Consider the following 17,845-nt stretch of genomic DNA (forward strand, 5'->3'; position numbering starts at 1 on the left):
TTCTTTAATGAAAGTCTAGCACATATCCTTGGGTGAGAGAGCCTGTGAGCTCTGCATGGAAGACATAAGCAAAGATGTTTTTCAGGAGATATGAGTTTATAAATTGAATTCATATATTTATAGTGTTTCTGATTGACTACTCATATGCCTGCATAATTGAGACTTATGAAATTTTTATTGGTTTTTATCTGAAGTGTTTACAATGTAGAAATGCTTCAATTTATTATTGGTTTGATTTACATTCTATTCTACTTATTTTGCTGTTGTTGTTTGTTTTGTAGCTAAGAAAGAAGGCGAGCACAGATGGTGAAGAAGATGGCAAAAGGAGGAAATCTTTGCTACCATGGAAAGGTATAAATAATATGTTATTCTTGTCAGTGGAAAATAGAGAAATGTGTACTTTTTTAATGAAATTAAGATGATTAACTTTCTGTTAAATTCATATCATATATATGGCATCTGTGTAATCAACTAGCTGATATATCCCACTTACTTTACATCCACAGTTATTCCCTCTGGCAAAAGGGATCTTATATTTAATTAACATATAAATTATAAATTGTGTTTGGGATCTTAGTTCTGGATAGTTTAGGCAGTGGGGCATATTATATTGATAGGTAAAGGCAGTAAGAGACCCAGTGGAAAAGGTAGCAGTGGTAGTACCAGTGACTCTGAGAGGAAAGGAACCATGAAGAGTTCTCTGGCCTCGGCAGATCTCAGCATGATGAGCAAGGAAATTACAGGATCACAAGAGGTATTAGATCAGGGCGAATTCTGTTTTATCAAGTAAAAACATCTGTTCTCTTAAGTTTGCCAAAGTTGCAGAATAAATTTAAAAAAAAAAAAAAAAAACAAAGCAAGGCATACAATGATGTTGAGAATTTTGTACAGCATGGACATTGGTGCTAGTGGTTTGTTGTAATTAAGCGCATGCTGTAATTATATTCTTAGCATATAGTTCCTAAAACAATGACAATTTTGCTAAGACTCTTGAATGTGCATTGCTGATCTTACGTGTTTTACTTTAGTCCCTGAACAAGGATGACACCAGCTCACAAGGAGATAACAAAGAGAATTACAAGTTGTGTCGAGTTATCCTGCCAGATGGAGCCACCACTGTGATCTATGCCAAGCCAGGCCAAACTGTCAAAGATGCAGTATTGTCACTGTGTGAGAAGAGAGGGTTGATACTAGCTACTTTAGATGTACTCATAGTGGGCTCAGAAAAGGTCAGTATAGCAAATGCTTTGGTCATTGGCATTTTTGAAAAATTATCATAGGTTTACAAATATAGTTTTTTAGATCCAGTATTTTAATTTTGATTTTATTTTTATCTATGTAGTTACTTAATCTCCCCATTCTCCATTTTAATTGTGTTTAAATTATTATTATTTTCTAGGCTCTAGACCTACGCAAAGACATCTCTAGTCTAGGCTCCAAGGAGATCAAGCTGGAGTCTCGGGTGCTGTTCCGTCTTGATATGCCAAATAACAAGTCTATTGGTGTGAAAGCTAAGCCAACACGCACTGTGAAGGAGGTGTTCAAACCTATACTGAATAAATATGGCTATAAGATTGAGAACATGGCCATGTTTGTGGTAAGTTGAACCAATCTGGTTTAGTACAAGGAACATTTATTGTTGCAAATCTGTTTAAATGAGCAAGATATTTTCCTCAGTTGAAATGATACACATTTGAGATTCTATTTTTTATCACATTTTCAAAAATGAATTGTAGCTAATAGTCTTTTGGCCGTGAACAGTATTTTAGAATGATCAGGTTAGTTTTGAATAATATGTAGTTTGTTGATGGAGAAAGACATGTTCCTATGTTACAGGCAGGACTTGGTCATCCTCTGGATCCCAACATGTTGGTATCAGTGGTAGAGAACCAAAGAGTTATAGTTCAGCCAGCTGAGGACTTTGCAGGTTGGTGATGGTGTGCTCAGAGCATGCTTACTGCAGTGTTGACTTACCACTTGTGCTCATCTCAGCATGTACAATATTAATTGCTTGGTTGTATAATATTAAATGGACGAGATGTTTAATCTGGGAATATTGTTATTGATAATTATGTATCCATAGCAGTATTAAGCATCAGCTTTTTCATGTGTCAGTATATCTCATATAAATGTGAAATTGCCTTAACTTTATTAAATGTTCTTAGCATTGAGATGGGGTTAATTGGCACTAGTAGATGGTATATAGGAAGTGTGATTTGCACACAGTGGGGTGGGTGGGAGTGAACCCTTTACTATAGCTTCCCAATGGAAATGGCCAAATCAACTAACCTGAGCATTCATTTCTAACTTCACATATCTAGGGTCTAGATCACAGAGAGGTGAGTCCTTAATGTAGGTGTTGGTGATGATACTAATATGTATACGTATATATAGCACATGGTTGCATACACATGGTGATTGTCGGGAGTGGTTTTGCTTGGTTTGGAGGAGTATGTAAGCACGTGTGTGTGATGCAGGCATGTGTGTGCGTGTTTGTCATTGCATGTCTGCAGTTGGAGTGCAGCGGGCACGGATTATTTATGTTTTAATGTTTACACATTGGAAAAACTGCACCTCTCCATTTATGAGGGAAGACAGTTATACCTGATTCTCTTGAATTTCGGAAATAGTGAAAAAAGTGCTATTAAGGTTGTTTATATCCACATATCTTTATGCTGTTTGAGGAAAACAGTGCAAGAATACAAGTTGCTTAAGAGTGAAGCAGTCAGTTTTCTGCCAATCACTCGAATGGAAATGTCTAGCAAAACTGATGAAAGGCCAGACATTTTAATCGCAGAATTTTGATTGTGTAGAAAACCACTAAATTGATTGTGTCCAAAGCTGAGAGTTCTCTTGAGAACAAATTTGATTAGTAACAGTATTTTCTCCAATCCCCAGTCTGCTGTGCTTGGCTGCTTTTGCTTGGTGAATGGCTCCGCGGATATGCATGGCTACATTGTACTTGCTTTTAATGTGGATATAATAATAGCACTAGCAATACTGAAGACGAGTTTAGAGGGGAGAGCAGGATGAGAAACCAGAAACTCAGACATGGGATTTAATCTTGTCTGCTGCATTTGACAGTTTTGCTAGTAAATATTGATTGGTAATGAGTGAGTGGTAAGTTATTATACATATAGGCAGGTGCAATTACAGGTGTGCCTTGTACCTGAGGTGCAGCATGTGCTCTTCGGCGTTTATATCAGGTCATATCTCAACTCTGATCTATATTTCCCTTTCCCACTTCTTTCCAAATTACCCACACAGGTTGATAGAGGAAATACTTAAAATGTAGCCTTAAATTATGTAGCATGCAGTTCTCCTTACTTCATTCCCTTTTCCTCAGTGACATGTATTTCCTGTTTGGTCATAATTACTTGGAATTACCTGGAACTAACACAAACATCACTGTAGTATAGTATTGGAAATAGTCTTACCTCTGCTGTATTTTTGTAATTATTGTTGCATGTTACAGCAGATATTAATTTTGTTCCATCAGCATGTTTGTGATTAGTGACTGCTTTGTCACTGTCATTTGGCTTTGTTATTAAGGCAGGTTCCTTCCAGTTTAGACTATATACTGAGTCTAGTTGTAATCCAGACCTCCCTGACTGTGCATCCCCTAGTGAACACACCTGACAAGCCAATGCTACTTGCCTTGTGCTTGTTATTTTTTTAAGTCCATATTAGTCAGAAGGTCTAAACACTTAATTTTGTGGGATATTTTGCTATTTTGACATTTTCGGGACATTTTGAAGCCACATTTCTGAAACTTTGCCTAAGCTCAACTTTCTGAAAAATTATTAATTTAAAAGCATTGAAGTTAATGATGGATTATTCTGTGGATTAGATTTGGCCTATTACCTTATAAGACATTTTTAGAAAATTCATTTCTTCCTGGAGTGCCAACTAATTTTACACTTCTATTTCCTTCAGAATGGGGCGGAGGATATGAGTTACACAGGACAAGTATAGGCAAGCCGCCATTGCCCCGCCAGCGGCACAGCGTTCCTGCTCCACCTCTAGCATCTAAGGAGGATGCCTCTGGTAATGCCTTCCAGGAGATGATAGAAGGAAAGGGGGACTGCTTGAATGGCTTTGATGAACTAGGGATATTAGACCTGGACAGAAATGCCAAGGTAGTAGAACTAAATTTCACTTGGATATCCTTTTTTTCTTCTGGACAAATGTAATCAATATAATAGTGGGAAGAATAATAAATTATTTTCATTTTATATAGTAATTTTATAGTATAACTTGGTTCTTTTTATTGCAACAAGGCCATCTACTTCTTTGGGTCTTATATGCAGCTTAAATTTGTCTAAATTTTGTATGTTAAGTGGCACTAGGTTTAATAAGTGTGCTAAATAATGTATTGGCATTGTATATTAATTTCTTTTAGACCGATGACAGATCTAGCAGTAACCGATCCTCTGGAATATTTAGTCTTATCAGAAGGAACTCTGTGGGAGACAAAATCCAGAGCAAAAAGAGCAAAGAGAAAGTGGGAATTCCCACATCATCCAGTGCTAACAGTGGCATTGCAACTCAGCGGAACTCCATGATAAAGAAAGACGGTGCAAATGGCACGGCTGTGAAGAAGAAGAGGTCAAACGCTGAAGGTATGTTCTTGTACCATTCTGAGGGTTTTTTTTGTCTTAGAATATGCTTAGGAGTGTCTCTTTTAAGAGTGACCCCAGTGCTATTCTCTACCTTAGGCTTGTTAGAGGTTTTCTGCATTTTCTTTCATAATGTTGCTTTTATTTGTCCTGGACTTTATAGTAGGGAAATGGTACTTAGTAGTAATTTTCATAATTGTTCTCTCTCTGCTGGGATACGTAGATGTTTGTGTTTTGGATTTTTGTGTTTGGTTAGCACTGGTGTAAATTGGTATTTTTTTATTTTTGCCACCTTTTTAAGTTAATGAGATATGGAAACTGGGACACCCAGGAAAGATGGTTGAGAAGGAAAGGGGATTGGTACAGTGGTTGGGGGAATATTTATATTATGACACATAGTCCATCAAATTTGTTGCAGCAATTAGAAAAATAAAATTCTCCACACTTTTTAAACTCATGACATGCTTCTTCTTTCTGACTAAAATTGTACTAAAACAATCCTGATCTGGATTTGTTTGAAAGTGCTCAAAATGACATATCAAGCATTGTGAATTTTTTGTTGTATTTTCTTTAAAAATGGTGTGGTCATGAACAAGCTGCCATGGTTTTATCAAAGCTGTACATAACTACAGCTAAGATTAGATTCTAGATATCAACAGTATCTGCACATATTCCTATCACTTGCGGCTGCCCTTGTTGATGGAACGAGACTCATTTCTTATTACTGCAATAAGTAGGAAGCAGTGTTGGGTTAAACTTGTGGTGATGACTCATTGCCCTTACGTTCAGGTGGAGTTACTAAGTGGGCACGTCAAAATTATTCCTTATACATTTATATATTTATTTATTTATTTATTTTGAGTACCTTTTTTCTGGTGATTCTGGGCTTGGTATCACAAGAAAGGCTTAATTACAGGCACGGTGATAGGGCTATTTTTGATATTTATCTATATAAAGTTTCTTGTACAAAAAGGTTGTCTGTACATTTGGCAGCTTTAGACATGTGTGGACTCAGTGTTTCAAATATTTGCAACATCCAGGGCTGAACTGTATGTCACACCCAACACAATGCCTCAATATTGTCACCCCTAACACACAGCTACGATACATGTTGTGCATTTTTTCATGGCATCTCTTGTCATTGAATCTCTGTATTTTATATATGGCCGTAAGGTATTTATGTGTTATTAACTGCATGGGTGACTGGAGAAGAAATTTATAGGGTGAACAGTTGACTTCATATAAATACAGTATCTATATGTTTATATGTATTGCCTCCCATTTTATCTGTATTTTGTATGTTAAAGAATGATGTGTACAAAACCAGTATCTACCATTACTTCAGTAACTGATTTATCATTCGAGGTAAATGAGAATGAGTAGACCTTGATAGTTTTATGTGATAAGAAGACTGGTAGATTCTACATTTGATTTGTCCTTGCATTGTTGTTGAACCCTCATATTTATATATAACCTTATTTCTTCCTTGTGAAGGTTTGATCATGTATATATGAGCAACTAGAAGCAGGAGGTGGACCAGTAAGTTATAAGCAGGCCTGGCATGCTATCTCTCATATTTATATACATATATATAAATGTATACACACACAAATATTTTTATATATCAAAGTCATCTTGGTTGAGTGTTGTCTGGTATGCTTGGGGTCACTAACACAGCAGCTGGTGGGACGTGGTGTGAATCAGGTGGATTGTGTTTATTCTCAACCACTGTCTCAACTACCACACTCCCATGTCTTGGTCTTCTGGCTCTTCTGTGTTCTTAAGGTTATCACTAACAGATTTCTTTCAGCTGTTATTATTTTTTTTAGGGTGGGGCATGGTTATTAATTAGCATGACTTGATGGTCTCCTTTTGTTTGCATGCCAGTATATATACTATATATTTAGTTAGAATGCAAAATTGTGCAGGAAAGGATTGGGGACAATTGCTTGTATGTGTAGTAACTGTAATGTATAGTTCTGTGCCTTTGTCTGTTATTTTCTTTCTACCTCCCCCCCCCCTCCCCCCTCCCCAGTTTACAGTGGAAGTAACTACCCAGAAGCGCATTCATACATAATACATTTTGTTCATTTGCAATGGTCTGTGTTACCTTGTGGATACCTTTGGTTGTTAGATGTTGTTGTTAGCTATTGTATTGTGGTACAGTTCAGCCACTGGGTCCAAATTGCATGTTTGCAAGCCCTAGCCAAGGAGAGTCTCAAAACAAAGCAGATTATTCCAATAATTCTTAGCCACATTATTGATACTTAAAGAGAAAGAGACGGATGGGAACTGTCATTCATAACAGGTGTATCTCTTTTGATACTGAAGTTGGGTTTGAAATCTCTGTCTGCTAACTGAGATCTTCACATGACACAAGGATCCTTCTCTGTTTCATTATTCATGTATCAGATGAAAAGAGGGTCCCCTCAATATTTGAGGGGTGATATGAAAAAAAAATGTGAAAAAATACAGAGGGTTGTGGATTTAGAATGTTGGTATTGAATATTAAAGTTTTGAGACTCTTGACTGGTGCCTTGCATCATTGTTCTAAGTCTCACATGTAGTCACACATAATACATCCTGCAAACACAAGTTTAAACATTAAATTATGTGTAAGGAAATGGTGTTGTTTGATACAGTGCACATTGAAATACATGTAATAGTTGAGAAAGTTCTTTTTGAAGTGCTTGATTTTGTTCGTATTTACCTGTTCAAATTTTCTTTTTTTCTTCATGAAGATGTTTATCTTGACAAAAATAAAAAAAAGAAAAAAGCATATCTAATCACTAACCATTTACCTTGAACCCGCATGAAGAATAGAATTATCAGACCCAAAGCCAGTGATTATTCCTTGAAATAAAATCTGTATATACTAATCATGTACCTTAAACCTGTGTGATATTTTAACAATCTGACTTCAATGGAGACCACAAAAAATATGAGTAAAACTAATCAGTCATATTGAACTTGCTTGAAAATTAATATTGTGTTTTGCAATGAGTTTCTGGAACTTGCAATGAAAAACTAATCAGAATCTAATTGGTCTGCTATTAAAAGGCATAAAATGTTTGTCTTTTTCCTTTATCAGAAAACTCCAGACCTGAAAGATCAGTCAGTTACCATAAATCCATTTGTAATTTTTTTTTTTGTCTACAATGTTTGAGATTTGCATATAATAACTCTTACCATTATATAACTACACTAATTTTACTTATACATAAACTTGGGATTTTGTTGAAGTAATGTTTATATATGTTTTTAATACATCACCTCAGCAAGTGTATTATACATAGTGTACTTCATTTCTTCCTTTTGTCTTTTCCAGATGCCAGCTTCAAGCAGCTTGTCTCTGGTGTCAAGGCCATGCAAACATCGCGACTAGATGACCAGAGAGGATTACTGCTCTCCCAGCCTGAACTCCCAGACTTCTTAAAGAAACCTGCTCACTCTTCCTCCGACAAAGAAAATTCACCTAATGCAGGTAATAGACACTCGGAAATCTTTCCTCAGAGACAGGAATCGGAACCCTCTTACATATATGGAGGTGGACCTAGCAGTCAGGATTCCATTGACTCTCACTTGATGAAATCGACTTCTCAGCCGTCACTGGCCTCTGACCACAGTAGTAGAAGTGCTGGTAGCCGAGGAAGCAGCAGTAGCACTGGAGACAGGAGATCTTTGAAGACTTTCCATACGTTTGGTCACCTCTCCCCTGGTGATTTCCCTGCCCATCTGGACACAAGTTTCAGTGGGGAGGGAATTTTACCCTCCCACTTAGAGGCAGAGGAGTACTTTGACCAGGCCTATAGGTATCCCTCTGAGCTCAATGAGAGAGGCCTCAGTGACTATGACTTAGATTCTTCAGCTCACAGCAGCCTGTTTACAAACTCACAGATTAGAGATTCCTTTCCCTTTCATGGAGACAGTCGGGATTCTTTTCCCATGGGTCACCCTGGAGGTGATAGGTTCTCATATGGCTCTGACTGCAGAAGCTCTTCTAGTTCACGGGGGAGTGTGGGAAACTCGAAAAGAACTACAACCACACGTTCATACTCTGAAGATCCTGGAAATTATAAGCTGGCAGATAACAGGTTTTCAATGGAGGATAAGAATGTAGTAAAGACTAAGCCCCCTCCTCCTCCACCCAAACCACAGCGCTCCCTGTCTCAGCAGGATTCTAGTCCACAGACGCCTAAAGCTTACTCTAGAGTTTTTGAGGAGATTAGCTCACCTGTCACTCCTGGACTTAATAGAACTGTGATAGAGAACTATACAGAAATCACTGAAGCTGACTTAGATGCTACTCTCATAGCAGCCCAGCAGTCTCCTCGTCCCGACTCTGTTCCTCCTCCGCCACCCTCAGTAATGGATGGCAGTCTGACAGAGTTCCAGGAAGCAGATTTCCCTCCTCCTCCCCCTGTGACTGGCAACACAGGCAAACCCTGGGAGATCAGTATCATCCAACATGACTCTGGTGGAGAGGAACAGTTCAGATCTCCGTACTCCAGGCGCTTCCCACGATCACAAAGCTGTGAAACACAGAAAGGGGGCAAGGAGACTCATGTCCTGCAGAACACTAGGGGGCGCAGTTCTTCCTACCACCACCACAGCAGCTTCTCAGATGAAGGAGACATTGGGACAGACACAGAGCCTGCTAACTGCAGTGCAGAGACAACCAGTAACACTAGTCGTCTGTCGCCACCAGCTTCCACACCATCTCCCACGACCCATGACCTCTTACCTCTAGACAGCCCTAGCCCCAAAGCCAGGACTAGGCTAGACTTCACATCCAATGCTTATAACCCTAATCCTGCTGCTGCTTCTCATGCAATCAAATATAATCATCATTCGGCATATTCCGGACAGGGCAGACAGCCTTCCGTTCAGCCAGCGCCAAGTTATCACAGCACCACTGGTGGCTCCACCTATCCAGCATTACAGAGATCACCTGTAGGTGTCAGTGCTGTGCAGAACAGGCAACCAGCCCCATATGTTCCTCCTCCCAGCTACAGTAAAAGTATGGCCCGCCCAGAACTGCGCACAGCAGCTGTTAGGAAGACTGGGGTCAGCTCTGGGCCGTATGACCAGGGCCAGCAGAGATCTGATGTCAAAATTACTTTTGTTTGATTTGGAGAAAATTTATATATGGTGGACTCTGCATAACTTGTCACCTTAACTCAGATTATTGTTTTGTCTTGAAAAGATTTTGTGTAATGAAATAATTTTTGAAATTCATTTTTATTTTCGTATTAGCTGAAGTGTCATGTAACTTGAACAAACTTTTTTCTCTCAGAACATATCAGAGTTATGCAGAGGCTACAAAATTTATACTGCTACTGTCTTTCTAGCTGTAGATGCTGTGTACTGGAATAAAATGCCAATATTTGACCTAGGCTTTTATTATGCTGTAAATGGAGGCAGTTTTAACAAAGTTGTGTACACCTGTCATTCAATTTTTATTGTTAAAAATACTACCCATGTAACTGTTGGGATATTTATTTCATTTACTAGGGGGTAAGATATATGTAACTGTGTATGTATATATATATATATACTAGTATATATCTTAGTGATGTGTAAATATGTAAAAAATGTACATACTGTATCTTCTATAACTTCATATGCTAGTATAGCTGGAAGATGCCAAGGTGTGTAGAGTCTGATGGTTTCTCTAAACTGTTCAGAGCTAGTCACATTGATGTTTATTGTCATATTCCACTGAAACAGGGTACTACATATATATATATGCACCTCCATATCAATTGCATTGAAATGTGTTTATCATTAATTGTATATAAGAATTAAGTAAGTCTCAGTAATGTCTTCAGCATATTTAACACAATAATATCATCAGTTTTGAATATTTTTTAAATGTTTATTCCATCTCTTCCCACGAAGGGCTACCAAAACGATTGACTAAGGAAGTTTTAAGTGAGTTCATAGTAATAGTTTAGTTTGTAGATATTTTCAGAGTGCATCTGACAGCCTGTATGGAATTTAACGCAAAGGTGATTTTAACTCCTCCAGTTGGGGCTTTTACCAGTATTCCTTCCCACTTAGATCTCTATTTCCCAAGCTTGATCTCTTACCAAATGTTTTATTTTTTCCTTCTTTTTTTTTTTCAACTGGAAGAACACAGATGTTAAAACATTGTGTTGATAACTTGACAATCTTTTAACAGTTTACACCATTTTAGCAGTACCTGTAAAACAGACACCTGCGATATTTGTCACCATGATTGTATCATGTTTTGCTATCACTCATTTTAATTTGGACATTGTTGATTCGTAGTTGAGACTAAGTTGAAGTTGCAGATCAAGCAAAGCTAATCAGTTCCGACTTTGTGAAGTCTTCCTTGCCAACAGTTATTTATGTGGGAGAACTTTTTAAAATCTTAATGATAAGATATGTGTTACTGCTGTATATTATGAACTTCAAAAGAATTTTTCCTCCTAGGCGCAAAAAAAGCAATAAAATTGCTGTCATTATATTAAACTCTGTCAGCTCTTTTCTTCTTTTAACTGTCTCAAAATGGGAAAGTGCCAGTAGCTTCACAAGCTTATTTTGTTCGGGTAATTTTGACAAAAAAAGTTTGTGATTTAAATGCCCAAACCAAGTTGAATCATATTTACAATTTGGAAAAAAAGCACCTTTAATTATGTGCAATAATAAATTCTAACCTTTACTGAGGTAAAGTGCAGTCACTTGAATCAATTCAAAACCTTTTGGGATGTTGCCACTTGATCAGTTGAAAAAAATTGAAGTATCCAACTATTTAAAAGAAAATATCATGTTCAATATTTAAATTGATGACAATGGTGTAAGTGAAGTCAATCTTGTGAGTACCTGCCTAATAAATAGTTCTTAAGAGAAAGATAACTAAAACGGCTATTTGATGGGAACACAACTGTCTTTATTTGAAGCAATTTAAACACCAGGGTGTGAATAATTACAAATTTCCCAATGTTCTTCTACATATTCAATTCCCGTTGCATGTCAATGCAAACAACTGCTCTCCTAACAACTGATGCAGATGATAAATACAAGACTTTGGTCAACTGGTATTTTAAAAATTAATGCTAAAAAGACAAGATAATATAAATGTCATTAAAACTGATGTATTTGAGTTGAATCATGACTTCAGGATGTACATTGACCCCTGTCATAATATTATATGAGGAACTCTGGGGTTCTCTGCAGTAATATGTCCAAAACTAGACTGTGTGAAGCCAGCGTCACACACACAACTCGTATAACACAGATCTATCACTTTTAGCAGTTCATCCAAATACTGATAAAAATACCATTTGTGCCCAAACGTATCTGGACAACTTATGGGCACAGTAGGAATAACACCATTCATTTCCAACGAAGAAAACTTGAATGAAACTGAACTGCAGAAATATAATGCCATATTCACACCTTTAACATCTGAAATGGAAGGAAAAGAACAGCTAAATTGAAATATCCATCCTCCTTGTCTTAATTAGCAGATCCTTGCTCTTTTAGTGTTAAAATTCTGAGTACAGCTCTTTCCACCAGTAGCTAGACACATTGTGCCCATTGTTCCTTATACTTGCATCACTTTAACCACTATCTACAAACCAAATTCCTTGTATGCAACACTCCGTATACCAACACTTCACACCACCCAATTTTTATTGGAAGGACCATATAGACTTCAGCCTTATACATTAGTTAAGTCCTAACTTCCTGGTTTTACAACACCATTCTTTATCCTGCTTGTACCTGCTGTCTGAATATTCCTCATGCACAGAACAACACACTGATGTTACACCTGAATCTGCTGCAGTTCAATAACCTGGGAATGCTGCACTGGCACAGACTGTCTGTACTCAATTATTCCATTCCTCTGATGACCATATTCAAATTTGATTCTCAGTTCTCCTATCCTAGATTGAGGTAAGATATCTGGTATCCATTCTATTATAAATGGTGTCGGCTCCCTCTGCTCTTGAGCCATGTTGCCTGAAATTGGATCATGTTCTGAACATTAAAAAGTAGGTAGTCTACAGCCATGTAATTTCTTTTGAGGTCGTCTTTTTATTTTATGTAACTGTGGACAATATTTGTTAGCATATCATATTTCAGACAGTTCCATTTCATGATTTTAAAGCTTAAGGCCAAATATATCTCTTTGTACTAAAAAAATCATTTATTAAAAAAGTAACTCTGTTACATTTCCAATATTTTCACTTTGTTGTCTACCAGAAGATATGTTGCAAATAATACAGCCAGCTACATACCAACTTTTAAGTACGTTTTCAGTTCAAATGGCCTGATTGGAGTCTGGTTCTTGTTCTGCTTAAAAGGTTCATCAAGGTTTTCCACCTGAACCTTTGGAACCTCATACAAGTCATAAGTGCCATCTCGATTTTCAACAAAATTCCTGGTAATTTCAAGGGACATCTGCAACAATTATTCCATTTCAGATAAATAACTTGGAAACCTTCTAAATCAAACTTCATTTTTAAAGTATACATAATTAAAATAATACATAGCACAAGGGAAAACATAAATTCTATTTCACAGCAAAAATGCTTCACACATAGTATGCCAACCTTCACAAACTTCATCGTATAAGTAACAGTCATCCTCCATTCAGTATAACAGACAAAAAAAAAAAAAAAATGCATCTAATCAGCTTTCCTTTACCTCTGGTGTATCAAATATCTGCTTAACATGCAGAACATTGGTGATATGCCAGGTGTACTTGGTAAATGTTCCAAGAGGAAGAGCATCTCTCCGGACAAAAGCAGTGGTACTATTTGGCAGCCTCTTTTTCTTGTTTCCTGTTGCGATCCTCTGCTGGAGACAGTCAAAGAAACATTGGGGAGCATGGAAAACTAAAGGGTCGGGATTCCCTGCAACAAGTCATAGTAAAATCAATAAAAATATTGCTAAAAATGCAGTGTTAATAATCAAATAATACAATAGTTTCCTTGGCAATCTTAAAAACTAATTAATTCTGCATGAAATACAATCATAATATATGAGGGACATCAGCAATACTTAAAATTATGGAACCAATTTTACAATTTGATTTTCTTACCATCAAACTGGTAGTGCATTGTCTGGTTTATTCTCTCTGTAACACTTGCCAACCACTGATGAAAGCTTATAAACACCTGGCTTTCCTCCACAGGTAGGTTGTTTAACACTGTAACAGAAGAAACTTTAGCATCACAGGTTTTGAGAAATAACCCATCCATCTTAACAAATATATTTTGACCCTCACAATATTATAAGTAATTGTGAGTCTTTAATTTATCTAAACCATTTCATAAAAGCCCTCCTGTTTCACTCGAGACTATTCACAATATATCCCATACCTGTTTTCTTTGGCGTGACACTTGGCGTTTTCTGGCTGACAGCCTGTGGTTTTGCTGGGCTGGGCTTCTTTGGTGTTGTGGTATTGACACTTTCTTGTAGGGTTAGCAGTGCACTACTGGCTTGAGCTATAAAAAGATCACATCAATTTCATATCTATAAAGGCTATGGTACAACTGTTTAATTTTTATTTTCAATTTCAGTTAAGAGCTGTTGGTTGTCTGAAAAAAAAAATACAATTCTAAACATTGAAATTAAAACAATTCTATGTGCAGGCATCATGCTAACACTAAGGTAAGAGCAGTGTGTAACTAAAACCACATATTGCTGAAATAATCATTGCCTAAACTTACCCAAGGTATCATCCTTCTTCTTCTTAGCTGTTGGTGGTCTCAGGAAGTCATCTGTTTCTTCCTGTAGAACTACCTCTACCTGTGTGGGGTCCGTGACAGCAGGGTGGTCCTGTCCGTCAGGAGGGTTGATCAGAGACACCAGCTGGCGTTCCGCTGAAACATCTGAAAATTATGAGCATATTAACTCTAACATTTGTTCCCTTGATTTGCTGTCAAAGTTACTTTATCAGCCTGTGCCAAATATTTCTATCCTACTGGTCCTTTGGGCCACCAGGGTCCAAAACAGGAACAGTAGCTCATTATTTAACAAATTCACAAATTAACTGGCCCATTTTCATTGTTAGCATCACAGATTGCTTAATTAATAAAGCTTTATAAACACATTCTACCCCAAGACATTCATATCACTCTGTTATAACAACAACACAGCAGTTGTATAAATCCAATTTCTTTTTATGTTGATTATGTGCTAAAAATAATTTTTATACATAAAGAGTATTGTTAACTGTAAAGAAACACGACTCTGCCTTACCTTCATTGGCCACTCTGTCCAGAGCTATGTAGTATGCAAACTCTTCTGCTAGTTTGTCATCACTGCCAAATGCAGTGATGCATGCATAGAAATGAACACATCTTTTCTGTGGGTCATGTTTAGAACTACCTTCCTTCTGAGCCTGCAGACACAATATTACATCAATTATACAGTTGCCTACACTTGTAGGTTTACATCTGAGATATAAAGTATATAAATTGTCAACAGATACGTATTGAAATTTTTATCACAAAATTATGTCTATGTTTTTCTTTTGCAGTTGACTCTGCTCATAGGGTTAACAAGTCCATATCATGACTAGGTACTTTTCTAAGATGTTAAACTTAACATCAAACATCTTTTACTGACCTGTGGTAAATCATTTAAGCAAAGAATAATAATGATGTTAAAGTATATGTACCTTAAAAGCTTTACAGCTGCACTGAAACTTAAACTCTGGTTGAGGTCTATTACGATTTAATTTTGTCTCAAAGAAGGCAAAATGCAAAAATCCCAATGGATGCTTTTGATTGGGTTTGCATTTGACAACCATCACATTTTTGGTAACTCTCTGTACTAATGGACCTGTAGTCTCTGTTGCCAGCAACCAAATTGACTGTTTTGTTTCATTGGAAATGTTCAAAGAATTCAATATTGAATTCTTCAGGGAGAGAGGCTGGGCCTCCTCAGCGCAGCCTATAGCTGCCTGGATGTGGGGGCAAGTGTCCCCTGTAAGATTCAGCTGAGAGTTTTTGCTACAGTTTTCAACATAACACCTAGATGCTGATGCTATAATTTCAGGGTCCACAGCCTCTGCTGGGTTGCCATCAATGTCCTGCACCAGAGGCAGCTGAACAAAGGCTCTATAGTCCGGACCCTTGTCTCGTAGACGCACTGAAAACACCTGAACATTTGAACCAGTTATGATCTTCACAGCATCCACACTATGCTTTCCTTTCTTTTTCTGCACATCTCTGAAGATCACATCACAGGACTTGTTTTTACAGCTGATGCCTCTGGTGCCATTAAATGTACCACACTTCGGACATTTGCGAATGCCACGCATAGTTGGCTTTCCAAGGTCCCCAAAAAGGGCCTTGACTTTCTCTGGATTACTGAATGACATTTTTGGCAGCTTAGTGTGCTGAAACAAATAAGAGGACCGTTAATTCAAAATAAAAACATCTACTCACACTACAGATCAATGCCTTATGCTAAAGAGTAATAATTAAATTAAACATTCATCCAAACAAAACATTGATCCAGTTAATATCACACAGTCATCTAAGTAGTTCACAAGTGCATAACTTTCACGGACATTAATATTTTTCTCATATTTTTAATGCACTTAATGTTTTAGGTGAGTGAGAATTGATCTTGTATCTTGGTCTAAAACTGTCAAGTATGACTAACTCATAAATTGATGGCAATGTAAATAAACTATCATTTTTCAAAAAAAATTAAGTAATGTTGGAAAAATCTGCAAATCTACATTGACAAGCAAGTGCACTTGCTCATAGTGTACTTGCTAACAGTCAATAGTCAGTACCACTACCAGACGACAAAAAACGCGGAATTCAAAATGGCGAAATAGTTACCAGTATATAGCCTGTGCGGAGCACCAAATCTTATATATTTGTGCTTGTAACGATGCTTGCCCTTTTTAACTCTTCCAGTAAAAATGCTTCATGTTATTTGTATTAACACGACATACGAAATGGGCATAATACCGCAAAACTTTTTCCTCCTTCGCCATCTTGTCTTTTTCACACGAACAACGGAAATAAGCTGTCATGTGATTGGATCATTTGCATCATGTGATATACTGAGCCAACCCATTGGTCAATTTATAACTATCATAAACCCAAAGCCAGATGTTATAGTGACGATATATTTTTTTCAATCACTTGCTGTAAATAAATGAAGGACCACATTCGACAGATTGTTTTTAAAATATTTACTACCTTCGGATGCATTATTTTTGTATCAATTTACAATGAGTTTCGCAAAGAATAATAATAATAAATAGTTTTAAGTCTATGTTGTTTATTTATTTATTCATTTATTTATAGATTTATTTATATTTATTTATTTATTTGTTTATTTATTTATGTACTTATTATCTGTTTATTCTTTTATTTTCCCATTCATTTAATTGTTTGGTTGCCGGCGGCGGAAAGTATCCCAACTTAAATAATTTTTACATATTTTTCATGTAATCTATCTTAATTATATTTATTAATTATCATAGTTACAAATGTTAGGATGCTTCACCGTATATTAGCACTTCATCATAAATGCCCTGATTTTACTGACAGATCTACTTCATAGGATACAAGATACAATGCAACTTCATTCCCAAATAAGATACATGTATTGTCTGTATCTTCGTAGAATAATGGTAAGAATTAAAAGTTCTTATTGTAAGCCCTAAATTCTGAAAGATAATGTACGTGTTACTATCATATGTTTTGATATCAATGTTGCATGAAGTGGTTAATATCGCAAATTCGCCTGAGGATCCTTATTTTTTAACCAATGAAGCCGCCTTCATGCAGTAATCCTTATCCCTTGAAGGGTAATAGTATGAAATGCATCTTAAACATGGGGGGCGTCTCGATAATCCGAAGGTTCATTGGTCCGAAGGTTCATTGGTCCGAAAAGTGGTAACATTTTCATCGATTTTTTAATCAAGGGTTCATTGGTCCGAAGGTTCTATAGTGAACATTCGGACCAATGAACCTTCGGACTTTTGAACCTTCGGACTGTTACATGTACATGGACTACAGTACAGCTAGGTACGGTATAGCACATGTATGGACCTTCTCACTAATAAAGTTTTTGCTGTCGGATCAATAAACATTCGTAGAGAAGAAAATTCAGAGTACCGGTATATTTGTATTATATTTGGTGGTTATGGCTTGATCATCACCATTTTCTCAAACAGGGATCTTTGCCTCGCCGTTTCGATGTAGGCAAAACGAAAT

The 17,845-nt window shown here is 36.9% G+C and overlaps 2 protein-coding genes across 5 annotated transcripts in view; one reads left to right on the forward strand and one right to left on the reverse strand.

Annotated features, from left to right (window-relative positions):
- LOC106173091 (regulator of G protein signaling 12) overlaps positions 1 to 11,117 on the forward strand; it is a 40,835-nt gene extending 29,718 nt beyond the window's left edge. For 2 of the 4 annotated variants that reach the window (XM_013554079.2, XM_086999995.1), the window contains 9 exons: positions 282 to 351; positions 618 to 754; positions 1,029 to 1,229; positions 1,400 to 1,597; positions 1,837 to 1,927; positions 2,322 to 2,339; positions 3,937 to 4,139; positions 4,403 to 4,622; positions 7,948 to 11,117. In XM_013554079.2, the coding sequence (XP_013409533.2) occupies positions 282 to 351; positions 618 to 754; positions 1,029 to 1,229; positions 1,400 to 1,597; positions 1,837 to 1,927; positions 2,322 to 2,339; positions 3,937 to 4,139; positions 4,403 to 4,622; positions 7,948 to 9,749 (2,940 nt within the window). In that variant the 3' untranslated portion in view covers positions 9,750 to 11,117. Of the gene's footprint in view, positions 1 to 281; positions 352 to 617; positions 755 to 1,028; positions 1,230 to 1,399; positions 1,598 to 1,836; positions 1,928 to 2,321; positions 2,340 to 3,936; positions 4,140 to 4,402; positions 4,623 to 6,113; positions 6,159 to 7,947 lie in introns of all 4 variants that reach the window. The other 2 variants (XM_086999999.1, XM_013554080.2) reach the window with 2 other exon arrangements.
- Positions 11,118 to 11,513: 396 nt separating this feature from the next.
- LOC106173098 (uncharacterized protein C2orf42) lies at positions 11,514 to 16,648 on the reverse strand. Its single transcript, XM_013554094.2, has 9 exons — positions 16,457 to 16,648; positions 15,280 to 16,002; positions 14,859 to 15,000; positions 14,327 to 14,488; positions 13,976 to 14,101; positions 13,696 to 13,803; positions 13,299 to 13,507; positions 12,890 to 13,052; positions 11,514 to 12,611 (listed from the first exon to the last, which is right to left on the reverse strand). The coding sequence occupies exons 2-9, from the start codon at positions 15,982 to 15,984 to the stop codon at positions 12,415 to 12,417; spliced, it is 1,812 nt and encodes a 603-aa protein (XP_013409548.1). The 5' UTR covers positions 15,985 to 16,002; positions 16,457 to 16,648; the 3' UTR covers positions 11,514 to 12,414.
- Positions 16,649 to 17,845: the final 1,197 nt, after the last annotated feature.

The sequence above is a fragment of the Lingula anatina genome, chromosome 1 (assembly GCF_051362555.1).
Source record: "Lingula anatina isolate TDL-2025a chromosome 1, LinAna3.0, whole genome shotgun sequence".
Taxonomy (NCBI): Eukaryota; Metazoa; Brachiopoda; class Lingulata; order Lingulida; family Lingulidae; genus Lingula; species Lingula anatina.

What these genes read in the sequence shown, in the direction of transcription:
- LOC106173098 (XM_013554094.2), bottom strand. Translation starts at nt 15,984, where the DNA reads ATGTCATTCAGTAATCCAGAGAAAGTCAAGGCCCTTTTTGGGGACCTT. An exon ending in GCAGCTGTAAAGCTTTTAAG is followed by an intron (nt 15,001 to 15,279) that starts GTACATATACTT and finishes TTGTGTCTGCAG; the next exon opens with GCTCAGAAGGAAGGTAGTTC. An exon ending in GAAGAAGGATGATACCTTGG is followed by an intron (nt 14,102 to 14,326) that starts GTAAGTTTAGGC and finishes ATCTTTTTATAG; the next exon opens with CTCAAGCCAGTAGTGCACTG.